Source organism: Mus caroli, unplaced genomic scaffold, assembly GCF_978045245.1.
Source record: "Mus caroli unplaced genomic scaffold, Mus_caroli_1 scaffold_1, whole genome shotgun sequence".
Classification (NCBI taxonomy): domain Eukaryota; kingdom Metazoa; phylum Chordata; class Mammalia; order Rodentia; family Muridae; genus Mus; species Mus caroli.
The window spans coordinates 83,783,799-83,808,389 of NW_028227256.1; the positions used below are offsets into that span (position 1 = coordinate 83,783,799).

The 24,591-nt window shown below is 46.2% G+C and overlaps 1 protein-coding gene across 2 annotated transcripts in view; it reads left to right on the top strand.

Moving 5' to 3' along the window:
• Positions 1–23,720, top strand: part of Efhd1 (EF-hand domain family member D1) — a 49,113-nt gene extending 25,393 nt beyond the window's left edge. Inside the window, exons 2-4 of one of the 2 annotated variants that reach the window (XM_021163758.3) lie at positions 240–387; positions 8,592–8,726; positions 22,548–23,720. In XM_021163758.3, coding sequence (XP_021019417.1) covers positions 240–387; positions 8,592–8,726; positions 22,548–22,682 — 418 coding nt within the window. In that variant the 3' untranslated portion in view covers positions 22,683–23,720. The remainder of the gene's footprint in view (positions 1–239; positions 388–8,591; positions 8,727–22,547) is intronic. The other variant, XM_085839139.1, reaches the window with a different exon arrangement.
• The last annotated feature ends 871 nt before the right edge of the window (positions 23,721–24,591 follow it).

The following is a 24,591-nucleotide window of genomic DNA, read 5'->3' on the forward strand; positions in this document are numbered from 1 at the left end:
TCCATTTTGGGACTTTTGAGTGTACACAGCACAAACTTTTTTTTTTAATTTAAACTAAAGAAGAGTCTCTTTTGATGAGGTAGCCTCCGGAGGTGCCTTACTGTGAAGTGGCCTGCAGAGGCTTGCAAAGCAGGAGGCAATAGAGTTTTACTCTTAAGTAGGTGAAACCAAAAGTGTTACACATCTGGGAAAGTAACGCGAGCCATTTTGTTCTGACCTTACCTCCTTGGACCATGCAGGTATGATGCTGGAAGGGACGGCTTTATCGACCTGATGGAGCTGAAACTCATGATGGAGAAACTGGGGGCCCCTCAGACTCACCTGGGCCTGAAGAGCATGATCAAGGAGGTGGATGAGGACTTCGACGGGAAGCTCAGCTTCCGGGAGGTAGCTATGGCACATTGAGCCTGAGAAGACTCCTCGCTCACAGCTCCCAAGTGCAAATGGGTTTGCCGATTGAGAATGCTCCCTGGTCGGATATTTAATGTTCAACTTAGCTTTTAGACATATCTTTTGTAAACTGTGTGGGTGGCATATTCCTATAATCCCAACTCTTGAGAGCTATACGAGGAACATGAGTTCAAGGCTGGCATCCATTACATTGTGAATTACATGAGACCTTTCATGATAGCTTATGTCTGTAATCCAAGTATATTAAGGCTGGGGCAGGTGGATTGCTATGAGTTTCTGCCTATGGGCCACTGTGCCTAAATTCTTACCTTTTTTTTTTTTTTTTTTTTTGGTGTGCAGGGGTTTTATTGGAAGGCTTCAGAATGTTTCAGTCATGGTGTCATATAACTTAGATGGTAGCACTGGACCATCTTCTGTTGTCCTGTTGTAGGTTCTGACTCAGCTGAGCCCTTGGGATCAAGAGCACTACTACTAACCACTGAGCCATCTCTTCAGCATTCTTTCTCTTGTTTTATCCAAGGGCCACCCCTAGGTGACCCAACTGAATCTAAGCTACTTGGTTATCTTTTGGCTAGCTTCCACTGTGACCTTTTCTCACACAATTGGACATCCAAGGCTTGGAGACCTCCAAAGCAGTTTTGTCAGTTCTTGGTCCCTTTAAGAGGTTCCAGTGACATTGACATCAGTCCTTTGTGAGCTCCAAGCCTTGTCTTGGTCCTGTTTCTAGGTTATCCCAGGTATGTGGGCTTGGATGTATAAGGACATGTGGCCATCTAGACCTCACATGGCCACACCTTTATGTTGCTGCATCCACCCATGGCCACCTGGGCTTGCAGTCAGACCTCAAGCTGACAGAGCAGTGCTGTGCCCACTTGAGCAAGTTCTTCCTTTCTGGAGACAGAAGAATCTCTCTCAGGCTGGCTTCAGCTATAGATCTCTCTGCTTTAAGCTTTCCAAAGTAGGCTTGTACCAGCATGCCTAGTGACCCTGGAGTTCTTTCTGTTCTTTTGAGACAGAGTATCATTCTTTAAATATAGTAGCCTTGACCTCACTATGTAGCCCAGTCTGGCTTTGAACACAGAGATCTTCCTGTCTTAGCTGGAAATTATAGGCATGTACTACATAGTCTGTTGTTTCTCTCTCTCTCTCTCTCTCTCTCTCTCTCTCTCTCTCTCTCTCGCTTGCGCGCGCGCGTGTGTGTGTGTGTGTGTGTGTGTGTGTGTGTGTGTGTGTGTGTGTGTGTGTTTGGGGTGGGGAGAGTTAAGATGGATCTTACCAAGACCATCGTTAAAATGTATTTTATGTGTATGAATGTTTTGTCTGTGTATACGTCTGTGACCTGGGTTCCTGGTACCTTGGAGGCCAGAAGAGAGCATCAGATCTGGAACTGGAGTTATAAATGGTAGTGAGCTGCCATATGGGAGCTGAGAATCAAACCTGGGCCCTCTCTAAGAGCAGCAAATGCTGTTAACTGTGGAAGTTAACAGAGTGCAGGCTGGCTTGGCTTCAAACTCCCTACGTAGCTGAGGATGACCTTGAACTCCTCACCCCCGTGCCCCTCCCTCCTAAGTGCTGGGATTGCAGAGATGCACCATCACACCCAGCTTTAGCCCCTGGGGATTCTTTTTTGACTTTTTTTTAACCTTATTTATTGTATGGGACATATATGCCTCCATGCATGTGTGGAGGTCAGAGGGTGACTTAGATGTCCTCCTGTGTTAGTTCGGGGCTTGAACTCTAGCTGTCTATCTTGGCAGCAGGCATCTTGACCTTTTGGGCCATCTTGTCAGCCAAGGGTTCTTGACACATCCTTTGCCTCCTTTGTCCTACTGAGAAATCTTATTTCTGCCGTTTACAAATGAAGACCTCTAACACAGTGGTGTGTGGACACCTCTAGCCACAGTTGTGAAGTTAAGAATCCCTTCCCTCGGGACAAGCGAGCATCGAGGGGCCTGTAGGGGAATAAGCTTCTGAGGTCCCCCCACCCTCTGTCTTTGTTCTCTACCTCTCCTTCCCTCCCAGTCCCCAGAGTCACAGCTCGGACCTTTTCCAACTCACACCATGCCAGTCTTTGTGGACTATAAATAGGAAAACAAACAAGGTCGTCGGGCAGTGAGGGACTATAATGGGTGAACCGGGAGTGCCTGGTATACTGGATGCACTTGGGTTGAACTGGTCTTTCTGTCTTTCTTTCTTTCTTTCTTTCTTTCTTTCTTTCTTTCTTTCTTTCTTTCTTTCTTTCTTTCCTCCCTCCCTTATTTCCTTCCTTCCTTCCTTTCTTTCTTTCTTTCTTTCTTTCCTCCCTCCCTCCCTCCCTCCCTTCTCTCTCTTTCTTTCTTTCTTTCCTCCCTCCCTTATTTCCTTCCTTCCTTCCTTTCTTTCTTTCTTTCTTTCTTTCTTTCTTTCTTTCTTTCTTTCCTCCCTCCCTCCCTCCCTCCCTCCCTCCCTCCCTTCTCTCTCTCTCTCTCTTTCTTTCTTTCTTTCCTCCCTCCCTCCCTTGTTTCCTTCCTTCCTTCCTTCTTTTATTCCTTCCTTCCTTCCCTTTCCCTCCTCTTCCTCCTCCTGCTTTAGCTGGTTGGCTGGGGTTGGGAGACCCCTGAGTTATGATGGGGATGCCGTTGGTCACCTGTTGAACTGACAGAGCAAGCTTGTATAGCGTTGGACCTCAGGCCTCAGAACAGACAGTGCCGGGAGAGAGCAGAGGGGATTCGCTAATGGCTCAGGCCCACCAGGCCCTTCCGTGAGTGTGAACACTGTCATCTCCACTGACACCTATCTAAAATTATGTTGTACTTATTTATTTTGTGTGGAGGGAAGGGGTACACCTATGAAGGTCAGAGGTTAACTCCCATCACATGGACCCTGGGGGATCAAACTCAGGCTGTCAGGCTTGACGACAAACACTCTGAACCACCCCATTAGCCAGCCCCCCTCTTTAGAGGCCAGGAAGCTGAGTCTTGAGGAATGGAGAGCCCCTGGATGCTCAGCTGGAGCAACACTCCTTCTTTTCTGAGTGGGCTCCCTGGACCCCTCAGAAGTGTTACTGTGGAAGGCAGCTCCTCGTGGGGACCTCCAGTAGATGAAGTGCTTTAAGGATGGCTACATGTTCAGCCTGGTTTCTGTTGCGATAACAGAATGTCCCAGTCCCAGCCTGGATCGTTCAGAAAGGAAAAAAGTTTGTCTTGGCCTGGGAGTTCAAGGGCAAAGCCTCTGCAAAGCTCTGCAGGCTATGTACTGCTTGAGCTCAGGGTGGAAAGCGCAGGGTAAGAGCGGATGAGAGAGCCTCACTCACGGTGAGAGAAGAGCAGAAGACAAAGAAACTCCCTTCATAACACGTAACCCTTGAAAAAAACATCCTCCCCCACAGTGGCCTATTTGCCTTCTTAAAGCAGCCAACCACCACGTTTTTACTAAGGACCAAGCATCATAGGAGCCAGGTACCGAGTGGCAGGCATTTCCTGCATCCCACAGCCCCCATCTGCAACGCTGAAGTCTCTACTGCACCCACCTTTCACAAGAGAAGAGAGAACCAAAAGGAATGCAGCAGCCACCATTGTCCCTACCCTCCTGGCCTCTGTCCTGTTGCTGGGGGCCTGGCTTCTTTTGATCCACTTGCTTTCAACCAATGTGCTAGCTCTAAGAACTGCTGCAAACTGAGTCTTTGCCGGCCTCTAGTGAGAGAGTTGGAAGCTGCAGGTGGGAGACCGGGAGTATTCCATTTAATCCAGACAGCTCCAGGGACCTCAGAGAAGCCACAAGACCTTGCACACGTCACTCCGTCTCTTTGATTAGTTTCCCGCCACACCCCCACCTCCCCACTGTCCAAGGCAGAGCGAGGTCTGAGTAAGAAGCAGAGAGCAGGGCATTCCAGCCTTGGGAGCTAAGACCCTGCAGTTGGGATTTGGGAAGCCTGTTGAAGTGGTGCCTGTCAAACATTCTTCCTTTTTTTTTTTTTTTTCTTTCTTATTTTGGTTTTTCGAGACAGGGTTTCTCTGTGTAGCCCTGACTGTCCTGGAACTCACTTTGTAGACCAGGCTGGCCTTGAACTCAGAAATCCACCTGCCTCTGCCTCCCAAGTGCTGGGATCAAAGGTGTGTGCCACCACTGCCCGGCTCATTCTTCCTATGTATGTGCTTTCGGTGTCACCTAAAAACCTGGAGAAACCTCTTCTGGTAGCTTGGTCCAGCTGCTTATAAGTGGGGGATGGTAGTGTTTATAGAAACTGCACAATGCTCTTTAGGCCAATAAATTTGTAATTTTTTTTTTTTTTTCGAGACAGGGTTTCTCTGTGTAGCCCTGGCTGTCCTGGCACTCACTTTGTAGACCAGGCTGGCCTCAAACTCAGAAATCCGCCTGCCTCTGCCTCCCGAGTGCTGGGATTAAAGGCATGCGCCACCACGCCCGGCTCAAATTTGTAATTTTTTTTAAAAAACTTTTTTTTAAAAAAAGATTTATTCATTTATTTCATGTATGTGAGTACACTGTACTGTCTTCGGACACGTCAGAAGAGGGCATCGGATCCTTGTTACAGATGGTTGTGAGCCCCCATGTGGTTGCTGGTAATTGAACTCAGGACCTCTGGACGAGCAGTCTTCAATGCTGAGCCATCTCTCCGGCCCAGATTTGTAATTTTTAAAAATGTGTCCATTTTGTGTGTATAAAAGTCTTGCCTCCATGTATGTATGCATACCACGTGCATGACTGGTGCTCACAGAGGCCAGAAGACTGTGTCAAATCCCCTAGAAGCAGAGGTAGGGATGGTTGTGAGCCACGCTGTGGATGCTGGGGAGGAATCCGAGTCCCCTGCAAGTGCCCTTAACCACAGATCTATCCCTCCATTGCCCCGTCCCCCCAGCTTGTAGGTTTTTGTGGGGCAAACCCTGACAATCTGTCAATTCTCTGGGACCCACATGGTAGAAGAGAGCCACCAACAGAGTTGTCCTCTGATCTCCATACACACACCATGGCATGCACATATACAAGATGAATAATTAATTCATAGGGTGTTTGTTTTGTTTCACGCCATAGCCAACACTGGCCTGAAGCTGTTGGCAATCTTCCTACCTCAGCCTTCTGATGCTGATGTTATACGTGTGAGCCACTATGCTAGCTTTATAAAAATTACAGAGAAAAGAACCAAATAACCGGAAAGTAACCCTGGGAGAGGAGGCTAGGAGAAGGGGGACTGCAATTTAAGAATTTATTCTGCAGAGGCCCTAACACAGCTGCCCTCAGAGACTACTTCGCTTAGGTTACACATTTTGAATGTGGAAGAAGACAGTGGGTTACACAATAAATGTGGGGCTTACTGAGTAACTATTTGGGAGAAAAATATGGTTAATGATTACCCTACCAATAGAACAGAAGACATTTCAGAGATTAAATATTTACATGGTTTTTCTTGTAAAGCTATAAAAATACTAGACAGAAACAAACCTGACTGTTTATGTAACCTTGGTGTTGGGGAACATTTTTCTAAGGCTGTCTCTGGTAAGAGGAAAGAAAGATTTGACAGACTTTATGTAAAAAATGTCTGGAGTCAAAAGATACCATAAAGAAGCCAAGAATTTGTGGCACACAGTGGTAGTCTCAACTCGTTCCAGAGACCAACACAGGAGTATTAACTGAGACCAGCAACGTAGCAAGACCCTCTCATCTCAAAATTAATAAACAGAGCCAGTGGGGTATCAAACATCTTTGATCCTAGCATCAGGAGTCTGAGATAGGTGGATCTCTGTGAGTTTGAGGCCAGCCTAGTTTACAGAGTGAGTTCCAAGACAGCCAGAGCACTGAGGAACAAGAAACAAAAATAATAAACAGGGTCCATGAGGCAGCTCAGTGTATAAAGACAATTGATGTAAAGCCTGCCCGGGTGAGTTTGATCCCAGGGGCCCACATGGCAGAAGGAGAGAACGGAGTCTGCAAGCTGCCCTCTGACCTCCACATGTGTGTTCTGGCATGTGTGCAAACCAACAAAACAGCCATAGCCCCAGCACACTCAAATGACACGCAGCAGAGCTAACCTGTTTGAAACTTACTAAGGCCTACAAAGATCTCTTAGTAAGCCATAAGAAAGGTAAGCAGTCTTATGCGGATACAGAACACATGAGAAAAAAATAGAAATGGCTAAGAGATATGAAAAAGGGGGGCCAGGGGTGGGGGGCAGTGAGATGGCTCAGTGTGTAAAGGACAAACCTGACAGCCTGAGTCTAATCTCAGGGACTTACATGAAGAAAAGAATCAACTTTACAGTTGTCCTCTGACCACCACATGTGTGCCATGGTATACACACACACACACACACACACACTGCTATCGTACACATACACATACATACACATACATACACACACACACACACACATACACACACGCACAAAGTAAATAAATAATTTTTAATATTAAAAAATTAGGTTGAGGCTGGTAAAAGTCTATAATCCCAGCACTTGGGAGGCAGAGGCAGGTGGATCTTTGTGAGCTCAAGACTCAAGACCAATTTACACACCCCTAAAAGACCATAATCGTACTTATAAACAAATATAATTAAACTATTTACTTAAAAAATAGTGTATCAGGGTTGGGGAAATAGTTGAATATAGCAGTGGTTCTCAACCTGGGGGGTCGCAACAAGTTGGGGGGTCACATATCAATATCTTGTATATCAGGTGTTTACATTACAGTCCACAACAGTTGCAAAATTACAGTTATGAAGTAGCAAGGAGGATAATTTTATGGTTGGGGGTCACCACCGCATGAGGACCTATATCAATGGGTCGCAGCGTTAGGAAAGTTGAGAGTCACTGGGATTGAGGCTCTAGCCATCCTAGCCGTACAAGCCTGAAGTTTAATCCCCAGAACACATGTAGAACGCTGGGTGTGTTAGCACACGCCTACGGGGAGCTGGGAGTCAGAGCCAGGAAAGCCCGTGGGGAGGTGGAGGGCCAGGTAGCCTTGAGCAGACAGCAGCAACAGAAATGACAGACCCTGCCTCAGTGAGGTAGAAGGGCAAGAACTGTGGCCAGAGGGTTGCCCTCTACCCTCCACACATGTGCCGTGGAATGTGCACGCCTATACTCACATACCCAATAAATAAATAAGTGCATTAATTAATTAATTAACTAATGTGAGGTAGACATATGCCTTCAATCCCAGCAGTTTGGAGACAGAGACAGGAGACAGAGACAGGCAGGTGGATCTTTTAACTTCAAGGCCTTTCTGGTCTATATAGCCAGGTCTACCTAGCCCAGCCAAGGCTACACAGTGAGACCTTGCCTCAAAGACACAAATACAAGCAAATAAGTACATGTTAGATTATAAGCCTACCCCATCATATCTAGCATATGCAGTACTTTCTTGGGATTGAACCCAGGACTTTCTACCAACCAGGCTACTCTGCAACCCTACTATGTGGGTTTTTTGAGGGCTAGATTCCCAACAGTGGCATTAATGGATGGAGGAGAGGATTTACATTTAATTCAATGAATTTGTTTGGTGTTGGGGATTGGACTCAGGCCCCTACATGTAGTAAGCATGTGCCTTCCCACCTTAACTCCATGTTTTTGGTTGTGATGACCTGGTATCAAACAAAACAATTCTCTACATAGGCACAGACATGGCTTCTTTTCCAGGCTGGAGAGATGACTAAGAGTGCTCGATGCTCTAGCAGGGGATCCAAGTTGGTTCCTGGTACCCATATCAGGCAGCCTTCAATTGCCAGTAACTCCAGCTTAAGGGGTTCCAACGCCCTCTTCTGAAGACCGTGGACACCTGCACCCCCCCCATACACACACACACACACATCCCCCATACACATTTAGTTAAAAATTAAAAAATTTTAAAAACTCATCTTTTTTTCTTTTCTTCCTTCTTTTGTTTGTTTTTGTTTTTATTTGTTTGCTTTGTTTTTTTGAGATGGGGTTTCTCTGAGACAGCCCTGGCTGTCTTGGAACTCGCTCTGTTGACCAGGATGGCCTTCAAACTTGTGCAGAGATCCTCCTGCCTCTGCCTCCCTAGTGCTGGGATTAAAGGTGTGCACCACCACCACCACCGCCCGGCAGAAACCTACCCTTTTCAAATGCTTGGGCAAAATGTCTCTTGCTCAGGCTAGAAGGATTGTTATGGATGTTTTGGACCAGAATAGCAGAGCAGTCAGAGCCCTTTTGTCCCTCTCCCTCCCACAGTTCCTGCTCATTTTCCACAAGGCTGCTGCTGGTGAGCTGCAGGAGGACAGTGGGTTGCTGGCACTGGCCAAGTTTTCCGAGATTGATGTCGCCCTGGAAGGTGTCAGAGGTGCCAAGAACTTCTTCGAAGCCAAGGTGAGCATCTGTTCCCTTTCCTATGCAGCCACCACTCTTCCTTGACCCTGCCCTTGTGACAGCCACTTCCTATCCAGGGACCCATTACCTCCCTCAGGACAAGGAAAGCTGTATAACCCGTGCGGGTACTTGGGAGTGAGAGAGTGTATCCTCATACCATCTGGAAAACAGACACAGTATAGAAGACACCTGCTCACTGGCTCCAGAGGGTTTGTAGGTTCCAGGCTCCAAGACATACTCTGCATCTGGACTGTGCCTAAGGGCTCCTTTCTATCTCCACAACCACTTGAGTTGCTTTAACAGCTCCTCCCCTCCCCCCCCTCCCCCGCTTTTATTTTTAAAAAAAGATTTATTTATTTGTTTATTTTTATGTATATGAGTACACTGTAGCTGTACAGATGGTTGTGAGCCTTCATGTGGTTGTTGGGAATTGTATTTAGGGTCTCTGGTTGCTCTGGTCAATCCCACTCACTCCTGTTGGCCCAGCTCGTTCAGGCCCGGAGATTTATTTATTATTATACCTAAGTACACTGTAGCTCACAGTGAACTTGTGAGCCACCATGTGGTTGCTAGGACTTGAACCCGGGACCTTCAGAAGAACGGTCAGTGCTCTTACCCACTGAGCCATCTCACTAGCCTTAGTTTTTACATCTTAAACATCTTCGGTGGAGGGCTGGGAGACACTGCTCTTGCAGTGGACTGGACGTTGATTCCCAAGACCTAAGCAGCTCCCAACTCCTCTAACTCCAGATCCAGGGAATCTGACACCCTCTTCTGGCCTCCATGGAGACACATACACACTTACTTTAAAATAGCTATCATTAAAAATAAATCTTAGCCAGGCGTGGTAGCACACGCCTTTAATCCCAGCACTTGGGAGGCAGAAGCAGGTGGATGTCTGAGTTCAAGGCCAGCCTGGTCTAAGAGTGAGTTCCAGGACAGCCAGGGCTACACAGAGAAACCCTGCCTCGAAAAACCAAAAAATAAAAATAAATAAATAAATCTTTAAAAAAGTAATATGTGGGTTGGAGACAAGCAGGAGAAGGTTCAGAGAAAGATGCCAAAGTGGCCTGCCCCACATCAATGTTTGCTTCATTGAGAGTGGTCCAGAGGTGGGAAGGCCCCACAGCCCTGGGAGTTCACAGTCACTGAACACCGAGGCACCTCCCCAAAGTTAGCTGCTGCATCCTTGTCTCTGCAGAGCATACCTGTAGATACACAGACAGGAGAGCCCTCCACGCTTGCTGCCAAGCAGGGCAGGGTACAGTGGATGGGTACATGCTTCCCACCGGGTCATTCACCCCAGAGCAGATCTGCCTCCTGGGCTCACATTGTCACTCTGGCTCTGTTTCCATTTGTACCACACAGGCAGCAACAGGATTAAATGAGCTTACACATATAGTGTTAAGCAATTGCCTGGCTCGTGGGGGAGCAGCCAGCATGTCGTCCTAGCTTTTGGGACTGCATGCTTCTTCCGTTTCCAGCCTCTGGGGAACTTTGAGTTTCTTCCAGGAGCTTATCCAAGGCCAGAGTGACCTTGGTGACATCCTGGCCTGCTTAGAGCTCAAAACAGGACTCAATTCTCACTTTGTCTATGATGCTGAGCAGGGATAGACTCTCTTGGCAAAGATCAGTCAGTGCATTGACTTCTGAAACCCAGAAAGAGGGGACAGAACATTTGCCTTCCTCAGGGGGCCTACGCAGTACAGGGAGGAAAGCCCATGACTCATTGACACAGGGTGTAGAGATAAGGAAGGAGTTCCTGCCACTGTGACGGAGCCTCTCTGGCCATCAGATCCATCACGTTTGTGATCTCTTGAGACTTGTTGGGAAGAGGCCTAGGATTGAGCAGCAGGACACAATCACTGCTGTGGTGCACTGGGCCAAGTGCTGCAGGTGAAGTGCATGACTCCCTGTGACTGTGTCATCTAGGTGTGCAGGACCAGTCATGACCTGCCTGTGATTCCCACTCCAGCCTCATCCAATCCTTGAGATGTTACTGGAAATGTTCACAAGCAATTCTCAGAACCTGTAGCTCCTTTTGCCCAGAGCGCCACCCCAAGGCCTCTGTTTGGAAAACTCTGCTCCCTTTGGGACCACCTTCTAGGGCAGCCTACTCCTGGCTAACCAGGTCTGGAAAGGCCCCTCTCCCCCAAGTACCTGTATTCCTTGTGTAAGTGCCACTGTTTTATGTCTGTTCAGAGTGCTCTCGGACACTTGTGGGAAGGGTATCCGTTGATCTGTCTGTAGAGCAGTTACTCTCCTGCCTCTGGACTGTCTCCCTTCCGATGTGCTTGGGCTCCTAGCAGGGAATTTCCTATAATGCTGCTGAGGTAGAAAGAAACTGGACACAACCTAAACTTCCGTTTTCAGAGACAAAGCTGTTGTGGTGTGACTGTGCGTTTAGCCATCAAAGATTGAGATGAGGCTGCACAGTATGTGTAGACAGACGTCCAAAATAAAGCAAGCAAAGCAATACCTGTGACACTTGGTTTTAAATATGGAATGCAGCCCAGGTAATTATGTATGAAAGTATTTGTAATAGTTACGTCAAGGGACTCATTTTATATTTTCAGAGTGTTGTAGAATTAGTGTGCTTTGTTTTTATAAGGTGAAAAGATGAAACGAGAAAAAAAAAACAATAAACTTTTTCCTACTCGCCGTGTTTATATGTCTGCCTCCGCAGCGAGACTCAAAGGCAGAGTAGGCGTGTTATCTTTGTAATTACAGTGCCCGGTGTGTAATGGCTCTCAATAAACGTTTTGCATGAATGACGAATGGAGGGAAGCACTGCTTGGACCTGGGAGAGGCCATAAAGGAGATGACACTGGTGACAGATGGTCCAAGATGAATGGGGATTCACCTTGTAATCAAGGAAGGAAGGCGTTCTGGTCATGGGAACTGCAAGTGCAGGCTCCAAGGCTCAGAGGGCCAGGAGTCCTGGAGGCTGGGGAGGACACAGGAGCGTGTGAGCAGGCAGGGCTGGCGCCATAGCTGGGAAAGCAAGGTGCAAGTATGCAGACCTAGGGATGGGGCCACACTTCTCCCCCTTTGTCATGAGGTAGGTGACTCTTGAGAGCAGATGATCCCTAGATGGAACCCCCAGGCTGAGAGGACACCTATAGACTGGCCTCCCAGGCCCAACCCAAGTCTCTGTAAAACTTTTTTGGGTGTGTGTGGGAAGGGTGAGTTGTCAGGAAAGCTGTGGCTGATCCAGTGCTGCAGGTGGCTTCATGTGCAGCCAGGCTGGGATAGCACACACACCTGGAGAGCCCTCAGAGGCATTTGTGCAGGACTGACCTAGGACAGTTGCGCTAGTGCATTGAGAGGGATACCAGTTGTCAAGCATTGTGACAGGGAACCAGGGACAAAAAGGGACACACAACTTTGGAACTCAGTGCTCGTGACTACCTTACTGGGAAATTTAGGAAGACCAAATAGGAGGTGTGCACTGAGGAGGAGAGCTGAGGGGCGTTTTGTCTTGTTTTGTTTTGTTTTGTTTTGTTTTGTTTTGTTTTGTTTTGTTTCTATCAAGAAAGCCCCTCCCCCAAGTGGGAGTGGTTTGAGGAGGGGGAGTGATAAACCGGGCTTTGGTGGGAAGTCCAAGGTATAGAGACATGCACGGATTTGGTGGATATGGTGATGGCTGCAGGTGGTCCTCCAATCATGGCCACATGGAGGCTATAAAAATGTCTGTCTGTTTGTCTTGGACGTCTGTGTGTCTTGCTGTAAGGATGGATCATGAAGCAGTTCTAACATTTTCTGTACCCACCTTTAGCAGTGGCTGGAACACAGCTGTCATCATAGCCCACTCCTGGGGCCAGGGGTGGGCCCAGACTCCACACACCAGGTGAGCTTCCTATCGGAAAGATGGAGGAGGAAATCTGATTTACAGGCACCCAGGAACACAGAGGATGGGAGCCATCATCCCAGGCACATGCTGAACCCGCAGGAGAGTAGATCTTAGTGGCAACTGGACTGTGGGGAAGACTTGTATTTAAGTTTTCAGGAAGACAGGTCATCAGGGGCCCAAGGGAATGCCAGAGAAAAATGCTACTTTGCAGGACAAGAGTGGTTTGGGTTTTTAAAATTTCATTTTTATTTTTTGTTAGTTAGTATATGGCTATGTCTGTGTCAGGGGTATGGGACTATGACTGCAGGTGCCCAGAGAAGTAAGAGTTGTCAGATGTCTCTGAATTGAGAGGTGGCTTTGAGCCTCTTGGTGTGGGTGCTGGGAATTGAACTTAGGTCCGTCGGGAAGAGCAGTGTGTGCGCCTAACCTCTGAGCCATCTCTCCATCCCTAGCAATTCCTTCTTTCCAATATGTGGGTCCTACAGATGAAACTCAGGTTGTCAGATTTGGCAGCAAGCCATCTGGCCAGCCCTAGGTAGAGATGCTTAAGGGATCAGACTCATCCTGTTGGACTGATTGTGTTGGGATAGGACTAGAATGGACCTGGTAGGAGGAGCCCTGAGAGCCAAGTCTCTATTGCAGATGCCTGGGCAGGTGAGACAGTAGCTTGGGGTTAGGTTAAAAAAAATTTTTTTTGTTTACTTTGCAGCCTCTGAGAGAGGTCAGCATGTGTTCCTATCAGGGGGAAATTGTCTAGGAAACGAAGAAATAAAAAGTGAGATGGTCGAGAAGATAGGACATGGGGTGGGGGGTTAGGGTCAGGGGTGGGCTATAGAACCCAGAATCTAGATGGTCAGGGGTAGGCTATAGAACCCAGAGGCGAGATGGACTTTTGTGTTGCAGGAGACAAAAGATTCCTGGGTGAAGAGATGGCAAATCTCTCTCCTGTTGTCCTAGCTAGGAATGGTGAGGGACAGGGAGAGTTGGTGCTGGGTCAGACCTCTTTGAATGCTTCAAGTTCATACACCAACTCCCTGGAGGTAGGTGTTATTGTCCCATTTGTGTTTGTGTGTGTGTGTGTATGTGTGTGTGTGTGTGTGACTTGATAAGAAGTCTCCATAGTGTGGGCTGACCTTGAGCTTGCAATCTTCCTGCTATCACCGCCCCAGTGCTGGAAAAACCAGGCATTTATCAACAGACCCAACAATTGTCCCACGTTGAAGATAAGGATGTTGAAGCTTAGACAGTGTTTCCTGGGTAAACATTTAGCAACAAACTATCATCCTGTAATCCTAGCATTCAGGAGGCAGAGATAGGAAGTTTAATAGTTCAAGGCCCAGGTCCACTACATTCAGAGTTCTACATACAGAGTTCAGCAGCTGTCTGGACTACAGGAGGTCCTGTGTTATAAGATTTATTTATTTTATTTTATGTATATGAGTACACTGCAGCTGTACAGATGGGTGTGAGCTTTTCTTTTTTTTAATTTTTAATATTTTTATTACATATTTTCCTCAGTTACATTTCCAATGCTATCCCAAAAGTCCCCCATAGCGCCCCCCACTTCCCTACCCACCCATTCCCATTCTTTTGGCCCTGGCATTCCCCTATATTGGGGCATATAAAGTTTGCAAGTCCAATGGGCCTCTCTTTCCAATGATGGCCGACTAGGCCATCTTTCGATACATATGCAGCTAGAGACAAGAGCTCCGGGGTTCTGGTTAGTACATCATGTTGTTCCAACAATAGGGTTGCAGATCCCTTTAGCTCCTTGGGTACTTTCTCTAGCTTCTCCATTGGGAGCCCTGTGATACATCCAATAGCTGACTGTGAACATCCACTCCTGTGTTTGCTAGGCCCCGGCATCGTCTCACAAGAGACAGCTATATTTGGGTCCTTTCAGCAAAATCTTGCTAGTGTATGCAATGGTGTCAGCGTTTAGAAGCTGCTTATGGGAAGGATCCCTGGATACGGCAGTCTCTAAATGGTCCATCCTTTCATCACAGCTACGAACTTTGTCTCTGTAACTCCTTCCCTGGGTGTTTTGTTCCCAATTCTAAGAAGGGGCACAGTGTCCACACTTTGGTCTTCATTCTTCTTGAGTTTCATGCGTTTAGTAAATTGTATCTTATATCTTGGGTATCCTAAGTTTTGGGCTAATATCCACTTATCAGTGAATACATATTGTGTGAGTTCTTTTGTGATTGTGTTACTTCACTCAAGATGATGCCCTCCAGGTCCATCCATTTGGCTAGGAATTTCATAAATTCATTCTTTTTAATAGCTGAGTAGTACTCCATTGTGTAAATGTACCATAATTTCTGTATCCATTCCTCTGTTGAGGGACATCTGGGTTCTTTCCAGCTTCTGGCTATTATAAATAGGGCTGCTATGAACATAGTGGAGCATGTGTCCTTTTTACCGGTTGGGACATCTTCTGGATATATGCCCAGGAGAGGTATTGCTGGATCCTCCGGTAGTACTATGTCCAATTTTCTAAGGAACCGCCAGACTGATTTCCAGAGTGGTTGTACAAGCTTGCAATCCCACCAACAATGGAGGAGTGTTCCTCTTTCTCCACATCCTCGCCAGCATCTGCTGTCACCTGAATTTTTGATCTTAGCCATTCTGACTGGTGTGAGGTGGAATCTCAGGGTTGTTTTGATTTGCATTTCCCTGATGATTAAGGATGTTGAACATTTTTTCAGGTGCTTCTCTGCCATTCGGTATTCCTCAGGTGAGAATTCTTTGTTCAGTTCTGAGCCCCATTTTTTAATGGGGTTATTTGACTTTCTGGAGTCCACCTTCTTGAGTTCTTTATATATATTGGATATTAGTCCCTTATCTGATTTAGGATAGGTGAAGATCCTTTCCCAATCTGTTGGTGGTTTTTTTGTCTTATTGATGGTGTCTTTAGCCTTGCAGAAGCTTTGCAGTTTCATGAGGTCCCACTTGTCAATTCTCGATCTTACAGCACAAGCCATTACTGTTCTATTCAAGAATTTTTCCCCTGTGCCCATATCTTCAAGGCTTTTCCCCACTTTCTCCTCTATAAGTTTCAGTGTCTCTGGTTTTATGTGAAGTTCCTTGATCCACTCAGACTTGACCTTAATACAAGGAGATAGGAATGGATCGATTCGCATTCTTCTACATGTTAACAACCAGTTGTGCCAGCACCATTTGTTGAAAATGCTGTCTTTCTTCCACTGGATGTTTTTAGCTCCCTTGTCGAAGATCAAGTGACCGTAGGTGTGTGGGTTCATTTCTGGGTCTTCAATTCTATTCCATTGGTCTATTTGTCTGTCACTATACCAGTACCATGCAGTTTTTTATCACAATTGCTCTGTAGGGGTGTGAGCTTTTCATGTGGTTGTTGGGAATTTAATTTTTAGGACTTCTCTTGCTCTGGCCAACCTCACTCGCTCAGGTCCAAAGATTTATTTATTATTATAAGTACACTGTAGCTGTCTTCAGACGCACCAGAAGAGGGCATCAGATCTTATTATGGGTGGTTGAGAGCCACCACGTGGTTGCTGGGATTTGAACTCAGGACCTTTGGAAGAGCAGTCTCACCCACTGAGCCATCTTGCCAGGCCCTGTGTTATAAACACCAAGTTTGTTTTGAATTCTATAAATAACATACTTTATAGCCTTTGTCATACTCCAAGTAGCTATTGATTCACAGAGATCGATCCACGGAGAAGGTACTTTTTCCCCCTGGATCTTGTATCTGTTGCCAAATTGTGATTGCAATGGCTCTTCCAGAGGACCTGGGTTTGATTCCCAGCACCTGCATGACTGTTTACAATTGTTTGTAACTCCAGTCTCAGGACTTCCAAAGTCCTCTTCTGGCCTTTGTGGGTACCACACATGCACGTGGAGCACAGACTTACATGAAGGCAAAAATATCTAAACACATTAAAATAGAATTAAAAAAAAATCAGTTCCAGTATGAAGGTTAGTTCATAGGTTGAGGTAATTTAGAAAGAAAGAATAGAAAAGAAAAGAAGAAGAGAAGAGAAGAGAAGAGAAGAGAAGAGAAGAGAAGAGAAGAGAAGAGAAAAGAAAAGAGAAAAGAAAAGAAGAAAAGAAAAGAGGCTTCTGGAGCCTCTGGCTGGGTGTGATGGTGCAGGCCTATAATCTCAATCCTTAGGGAGCCAAGGCAGAAGGAGCACATTTGAGGCTAGCCTGGGCTGCATAGCAAGCACCAGGACTGTCAGAGCTCCATGGTGACTGATTCTCAAGGGGGCTGAGTGTTACAGCTCTGAGGAGAAAGGTACCAAGGCAGTCAAGGAGCCAAGGAACACCACTAAGTCACACCATACAAGAAATAGCCCACGAGAGATTTACTGGGAGACAAAGAGAGTGTTTCAGGGGAGAAGCAACAGGGAACTGAGCAAGACACAGGCTTACTGCCAGACCCTTTGTGAAGCAGGACATGTTAACATGTCTATAATCTCGGTTCTCTTGTGGCAAGAAGGGAGGTAGAGAGAAGCAGTCCCCAGAAACTAGCAGACCAGCTAGCCTGGGGGAAAAAAAAGTACTTGTCTCAAAAGAGGTGAGGGTGAAGACCAACACTTGAGGTGGTCTGCTGACATCTACACGTGCACACACATACCCTCTATACCCCCCACATACCTCGCTGCCCCCAGAAAAGCACGCACACATGCACAAGTACACACACACACACACACCATGGGGTGGGGGAGAAAAAAACTTCAACTTGATGTACTAAGCAATTTCTTGTTGATTATTTCAAGTTCCAAGAGGTCATCCCCTCAGTCTCGAGACATTTCATGACGCAAAGGCCACAGACAATGTAAGGTTTCACCTGCATTTTTAACATTTCCCCAGCCCATTATGACCGGATTGAGTAGACAGACAATGAAGGCCAACTGTGTGATGTTGGCTGTTTCCCATGGTGTAAATATTCACACTGAGGTTGAGTTGGAGCTCTTGGTGGAATGTGGATGCAGGTGGAGCCACAGTCTTAAAATCATCACCCAGCTTTCCCACTGTGGAGACACAGCCCCAGCAGATAATAGTAACATGTAATATGATGGCCCTTCAGTACTCGACCCTTTTCCTTTTTTTTTTTTTTTTTTTTTGGTTTTTCGAGACAGGGTTTCTCTGTATAGCCCTGGCTGTCCTGGAACTCACTTTGTAGACCAGGCTGGCCTCGAACTCAGAAATCCGCCTGCCTCTGCCTCCCGAGTGCTGGGATTAAAGGCGTGCGCCACCACGCCCGGCTTTTTTCCTAATGGTTCAATTGATTACAGATTCGTTTGATTTAAAATGTTGTAATGACTAATTTTATAAATGGGGCTCACAGACATTCTAGGAATGAGGACATTGGTTTTTGAGCAGTTACAAACCAGTTGCCTGTAGGCCTAGCATTCCTTGAGGTAGTGGAAAGACTACATCTGCTTTCTTCCCGCTGAAGGAGGCAGAGATGGAAGGACCACTGTGAGGAGAGAGAAACCCAGTGAAGACCCAGCCCTGGCTGGAAATCCCAAGTCCCAGTGGTTCTAGCCACTATCCTAATAAGAGGTTTTTGTTTTTATGTATGAGTGTTTTGCCTGCATACATGTATGTGTACCACATGTCTACAGAGGCAGAAGAATATGTCCAGAGTCCTTGGAACTGGAGGTTCCAAGGCTTTTGGACTGTCGTGTAGGTGCTGGGAACTGAACCTTGGTCCTCTGTAAGTGCTCTTTCTTAATCGCTAAGCTCCCTCTCCATACTGAAGAGATTGTTTTTTAAGTGTGTCATCAGCATGGAAGCATGCAATTCTAGATCGTGGCAGTGAGGGTGGACATTGGTGAGGGGGTTGGGCAGACATGATGGTGTGCCAGGCAAAAGTGCAGCTGGGGAGTGAAGGTATAGTCGGCCCTTTGTGTACATGAAGGGGTTGGTTGTAGAAACCTGAGATGTAAACACTTTTATATGCTCAGGCACCCTCCCCCCCAATATAAAGGGTTGTGTAGGGTTGGAAAGAGAGTGTGTACTTGGCAAAGCACTTCCCTTACACGCATGAGGACCCAAGTTCAAGCCCCTGAACCTTCCCAAAAAAGAAGCCAGACATGATGGTATATCCTGATCCTTGGGGTTCCCTAGCCAGCCAGCCAGCCAGCCTGCTTACTTAGCAAGCTGCTCCAGGCTAAAATGAGGTGAGCACCCTAGGAACTACAGAAAAGGGCCTTCTGGCCTCTGCATGTGTGTGTACACATGTGCATGCTCATCGATGCACACAGATGGAGTGGCTCATGTTTGCACAAACCTATGTGCATCCCCCTCATATATTTTAATACAGTTAAGTGTTGAGGAATTTAGAGACTTTTTATGTTTAATTTCATTTTAGTAGTTTTTGAAATAGAGTCTCATATGTAGCCCAGGTTGGCCTCAAGTCTGTAATCTTCCTGCCTTTGTCTCCAAACAAATTTTAGTTAAAAAGAAATTTATGCCCATTTTTCTGATTCTCAGGTTTGAATTCATGGCCTCCTGCATGCTAAGCACACAAGCGACCACTGGATCCTACCTCTTCCTCCCAAAACAATGCTTAAACAGAATGTCAAGTGTATTAAATCCTGTGCGGGGGTGTGAGGGCAAGAACAGCAGCTATGGAGGTAGCATGTCAAACGAGGAATGGATGTCTTCCACGAAGGAGTTGAGTGACAGGAAATAGAGGAACAATAGTGAATTGTCAACAGAAGATTCTGAGAACAGCTTTTAAGCTTAGTCACTTGGGAAGCTGAGACAGCAGGATCACATGTTGCCAGTCCAACCCTGTCTCAAAAAGTTGAAGCGAGATCTGAGACAGACTGACAGACAGACAGACAGACAAGGGGAGATGCCCAGTCTTTGGGAGGTCTTTTCTAAAAGGCTCAGTTCCAAAATAGAATCTGTGTGTGTGTGTGTGTGTGTGTGTGTGTGTGTGTGTGAACCAAATAAAGTCAGGTATGTCACACACCTGTCAAACCAATGTTTGTGAGGTAGAGGCAGAAGGGCCAAAAGTTGAAGGCCAATTTGGAATATAGAGTGAGTTTGAGGCTAGCCTGGACTACATGAGCAAAATACAGAAGATCCAATAAGAGTATTAGAAGGAAATACAGAAAAATGGATTTAGAGCATTGGAGGCTTTTTTTGATGTGCTATAAAAGACAAGAGCCAATGGTTGATACATTACATCAAGATTTTAAGTACTTTGGAGACCCACAGATAGGAAGAGACAGCAGGAAGATTAGCAGCAAGGGACTGATATTCCGTAGAGAGCTGCCAATTGGAAGGGAAAAGCAGCTGGACATGAAAGTGGGCAAAGGATCCAAGTGGGTAACTCACCAAGAGGGAAATGAGAGAAGATGACAATGTGTTTTTGTCTACAGATTGGCAAAAAAGTGAGGCTAATCACCATAAGCTTCGGCCAAGGGTGTGTGTCAGTGTGTATCTGCTTCAGGACGGTGCGGGTATAAGTCAGAACAGCTGTGGTCAAGGGCCGTCTCATAGCCTTCGTTAAAATCACCTACACACTCAGCGTGCCACTGAGAGGTGGTACAAATGGGTAAACCATGAAAAAAAAAAGTCATTTCTAGGAGGGAGGATTTTGAAATAGTTTTATCTGATAAGGTATGATTATTATTGAGACATGTCTCGGGTGTCCCAGGCTCTCTTGAAGCTAGCTATGCAGTCAAAGATGATCACACACTTGTTGCAATAAATTTCCAACCCCAGTAAGAACACATAACTCAGTTATTGTATTTATAAGCCGCATGCCTAGATTGGTCAGAGAGAGAACCTCTTCACTTACCTTCTTCAGACCACATGGCTTTGTTCTGTCTTTCTTTCACCTCTTCTTCCTCCGTCTTCCTCTGTCTCCTCCGTCTCCCTCCTTCCTCTCTCTTCCTCTCTAAACCCTCCAGCCTATCTTTCCCTTCCATTGCCCAATCCAGGCTCTAGCCTTTGACTAGTTAAAATGGGAAGAAGGTTCACATGAAATCCACTCCTCCTTTGGAGCCATCCCTCTCGAGGAGGCAAAATTAGCATCAAAATACAAACAACACCAGGGCAATCCACAAACACACTTGTGATTCTCTGTATCTACCTCCTGAGTTCTGGGATTACAGGTATAAGTGCAGCTTTATGCAGTACTCGGGGCAAATACACTTGGTTTCTTACATGCTAGTCTACCCTCTACCAACGGAGCTATATCCTCCTGCCCCTGAAATGGTATCATTGACGATAAATCATTAAGTTAAAAAAAAACAAACATGAAATCCAACTCACAACATGAACATAAACATGTTCATCGGCCACTGAATTCTATTTCAGCCAAGAACTACAATGTTGATGGAAAGGTAAAGTCCACAGGGAGGGTGGAGCTGATGCATTGGAGCTGGAGAGATGCTTCAGTGGTTATGCACATGTATTGTTCTCCCAGAGGACCCAAGTTTATCCCCCACCCCCACCCCCAGCATCCACATCATTCAGAAAGCTATTGTAAAGGTTTTCCTTGTGGGCTGTGGAAATGGCTCAGCGGTTAAGAGCACTGAGTGTTCTTCTGGAGGTCAGTTCAAATCCCAGCAACTACATGGTGACTCACAGTAACGTAATCCAATGTCCTCTTCTGGTGTGTCTGAAGAGAGCGACAGTGTGCTCATATACATTAAATAAGTAAATGAAATCTTAGAAAAGATTTCCCTTTGAAGTCCATATTAGGATACCACCCCAGCCAAAGACTCCCAAGGCATTTGCTTTTGTTCTTCCACCTAGAATATAGCAATGTTTTTTTAAAATATTTTTTATTAATTCTTTGAGAATTTTACACAATGAATTTTGATCCTATTTGCTTCCAACTCCTCCCCCTAACTCTTCCCAAATCCACCTCTTCCCCTCCACCCCACAACTTGCATCCCTTTAAAAAAAAAAAAAAAAACAACAAACAAATATCAAATCCAGAGGACACAGAGAAACACTGTCTCAAAAAACAAAACAAACAAACAAATATCAAATCCAGAGGACACAGAGAAACACTGTCTCAAAAAACAAAACAAACAAACAAACAAATATCAAATCCAGAGGACACAGAGAAACACTGTCTCAAAAACAAAACAAACAAACAAACAAACAAATAAAAAAACAAAACAAAACAAACCTATTGACTCTGCTTTGTGTGGCCCATATATTTCTGGATGTGAGACTGGAGAATGACCTATCAGGAGTCACACAATTAAAGAAAACTCTCTCTCTCCCAGAAGCCATCAACTTCCCATAAACTCTCAAGGGTGGGGGCTCACGAGCCACTTCCCACCCCATGCTAGAATGCTGACTTGCTTGATGGTGTGCAGGTCTAGAGTGGGCAACCTCACCTGCTGTGCGTTCCCGAGTACAGCTGGTGCCACTCCTTCAACTCCAGTACTCCCTGACCTCTGGCTCTTGTAGCGTTTCCACCCACCCTTCCAGGATTGTCTCTGAGCCTTGGGAAGGGTGTGTGTCCCATGTGTGTCTGAGCATTCCATAGTGGATTATCCTCTGCATCTTGATCAGTCATGAGTTTCTGAGTCAACTGATGAACAGAGAACCTTCTCTCTTGCGGTCTGAGGATACCACTCGGCCCAGTTCAAGGACTGGTCCACCAGAATGTAGCGATACCGCTGTGAAACCAAAGAAACATAAATGCGGGAACCTGGGGAAGTGGCTTCACCGTAGATCTTGCCTACCACCAAGAGCTAGTGGGTGTGCATTAGCACCCTGAAAAAAGAATCGAGAAAGAACAACCCCGAAATAGAAGCAGGTAGAAGCCAGCCATAGGTAAACGACTCAACGGCAGATTATGGACCAAAGGAAGAGGTGTCCTCAGCAGTGCCAGCACTCTTGGTCCAAGCTTTGTATGGCTGCTGCAAGGGTTTGGGGTGCCAGTACCCCCATATCCTTCCCTGCCCTCACCGTGTCGTCTGTTTGCTATTTCTTTGCAGGCCCAGGCCTTGTCATGCTCCAGTAAGTTCGAAGCTGAGTTAAAAGCTGAGCAAGAAGAGCGGAAACAGGAGGAGGAGGCCCGGAGGCTCCGCCAGGCAGCCTTCCGGGAGCTCAGGGCGGCTTTCAGCGCATAGTCCGACTGACCTGACCTTTGACCACGGCTGTGCCTTACTAACACCCTGGAGGTGATGACCAGGATTTTTCACATTTTTATCCCTGCAGTCCTCTGCTCAGATGACGTCCCCTTCACGGCCCAGGCCTGTTTCTTAGTGCTTCTGGATAACCAGTAACTTGCTTTCATCCTTCCCAGGATCCTGGCCCCTTCCAAACGGTTTGCCCGCCAGCCCTTGCAGCCTTCACGTGATCCTCTGCTGTTATCTGTAGATTCATTTCTTCTTGGAAACCTTATTTATCCCTGTGTAGTCCTATGTCAACTTCTGTTCATCTATGGTTCTCAGAGGACATGTTGCCCGTCGGCCCCGGGTAGTTTTTCCTTTGTGTTCCTTGTATTGTTTCCTGGTCAGCTTCTGTCTCCTTCTTGTTATTACCCGGATTCCACTGACTTCTTTTTCACCGTCTTCCACGCTAGGGTGATGATGGGATTTGAAGGAGCACTTGTGGATCAATACCTATAGCCCTCACCAACCAGGGACTAGCTTGATGCTATCTTTGCCTGTCTCCTGGCTCTTAACAGTGCCTACCCTCTTGTTCCCCCTCGTTCATTTCCCAGTCCAGCCATTTTCCCACTCCTAAGTTCTTTACTGTTAAGAATGAGAGAATTGTCAGAAGTAATATTAGTGAGTAGAAGGATAGCTGTCACCTGACCCCATTCAAATTAGAGTGGACCTGTGAAACTCTCAAGTGACATCCAAGGTCCTTTGAAGTCATGACCATCTTCCCGTGTCTGACATCAGTTCCAGAGAACTGAAAGAAATGTATTCTCTCTCACCCATGAGCCAGTTTTTTGTATCTTGTGAGTTTCTTGGGATTTCTCACAAATACTGGGGGTGGGGGGGTATTTTTTAACAAAAACAAAACCAAAAATTCTTAATGTCATATTTATTTGACTTGTAACTTGTAACTCTTTTGTAACTGCTGTCTTTACAATAAAGAAAACATCTGCCCTTCTATCTTAACAGCTGTTTACTTTTAAATAAAACATGCAAATGATCTTTGCCTTCATACCAGTGTGCCTTTTTGGTCTTCTTTGACTTGGGGATGTAAGAATGTGTTTTCTACGGAGCCAGTTCAGGCTTGGGCTTCTGATAACACTGAGTTCCTGAAGTATGGGTAGACGTAGGAACAGGACGGGTAGTGCCGGACATATAGCTCAGTGGGTAGTGCTAGAGATGTAGCTCAGCAGGTAGATTACTTGCCTGGCTTGCTTGAGTTCAAGCACCTTACAACCAATTATGGGCAGTGGATTCCTGTATTCTCAGCATTTTAGGAGATAAATGCAGAATTCAAGTTCATGGTTGTCCTTGGCTGTACAATGAGTTTGAGGCCAGGCTAGGTTACATGAGGCCTTGTTTTAAGAAAAGCCAGGAGAACCCCAAAGAAAAGGGGCAGGAATGATTCAAGGAGCCAGAGCACGAGAAACAACCCACAGAATCAACAAAGCAGGGCTCATAGGGGCTCACAGGAGACTGAAGTGTCAATCAGGGACCCTGTATGGGTCTGAGCTAGGTCCTCTGCATATAAGTTATGGTTGAGTAGCTTGGTGGTCTTGTGGGACCCCTAGCTTGTACATGGAACACTTTCCTCCTAGTAGGTCACCTTCCCAGCCTTGATTTGGGGGTTTGTTATGACATGTTCAGTTGATATTCCTGGGAGGCCTGCTCTTTTTTTTTTTTGGTGGTGGTGGGGGGAGACAAGAGAAGGAGGAAGAAGAAGAGGAGGAGGAGTGGAACTACAGGAGCTAAGAGGAGTAGAAGCAGGGGAGATTGTGTTCAGGATATAAAGTATGTAAAGAACAAAAATTTTTAAAAATTATGTACATTGCCCAGCATCAATAGCAACAAAGAAACAAAAGAAAGAAAGAAA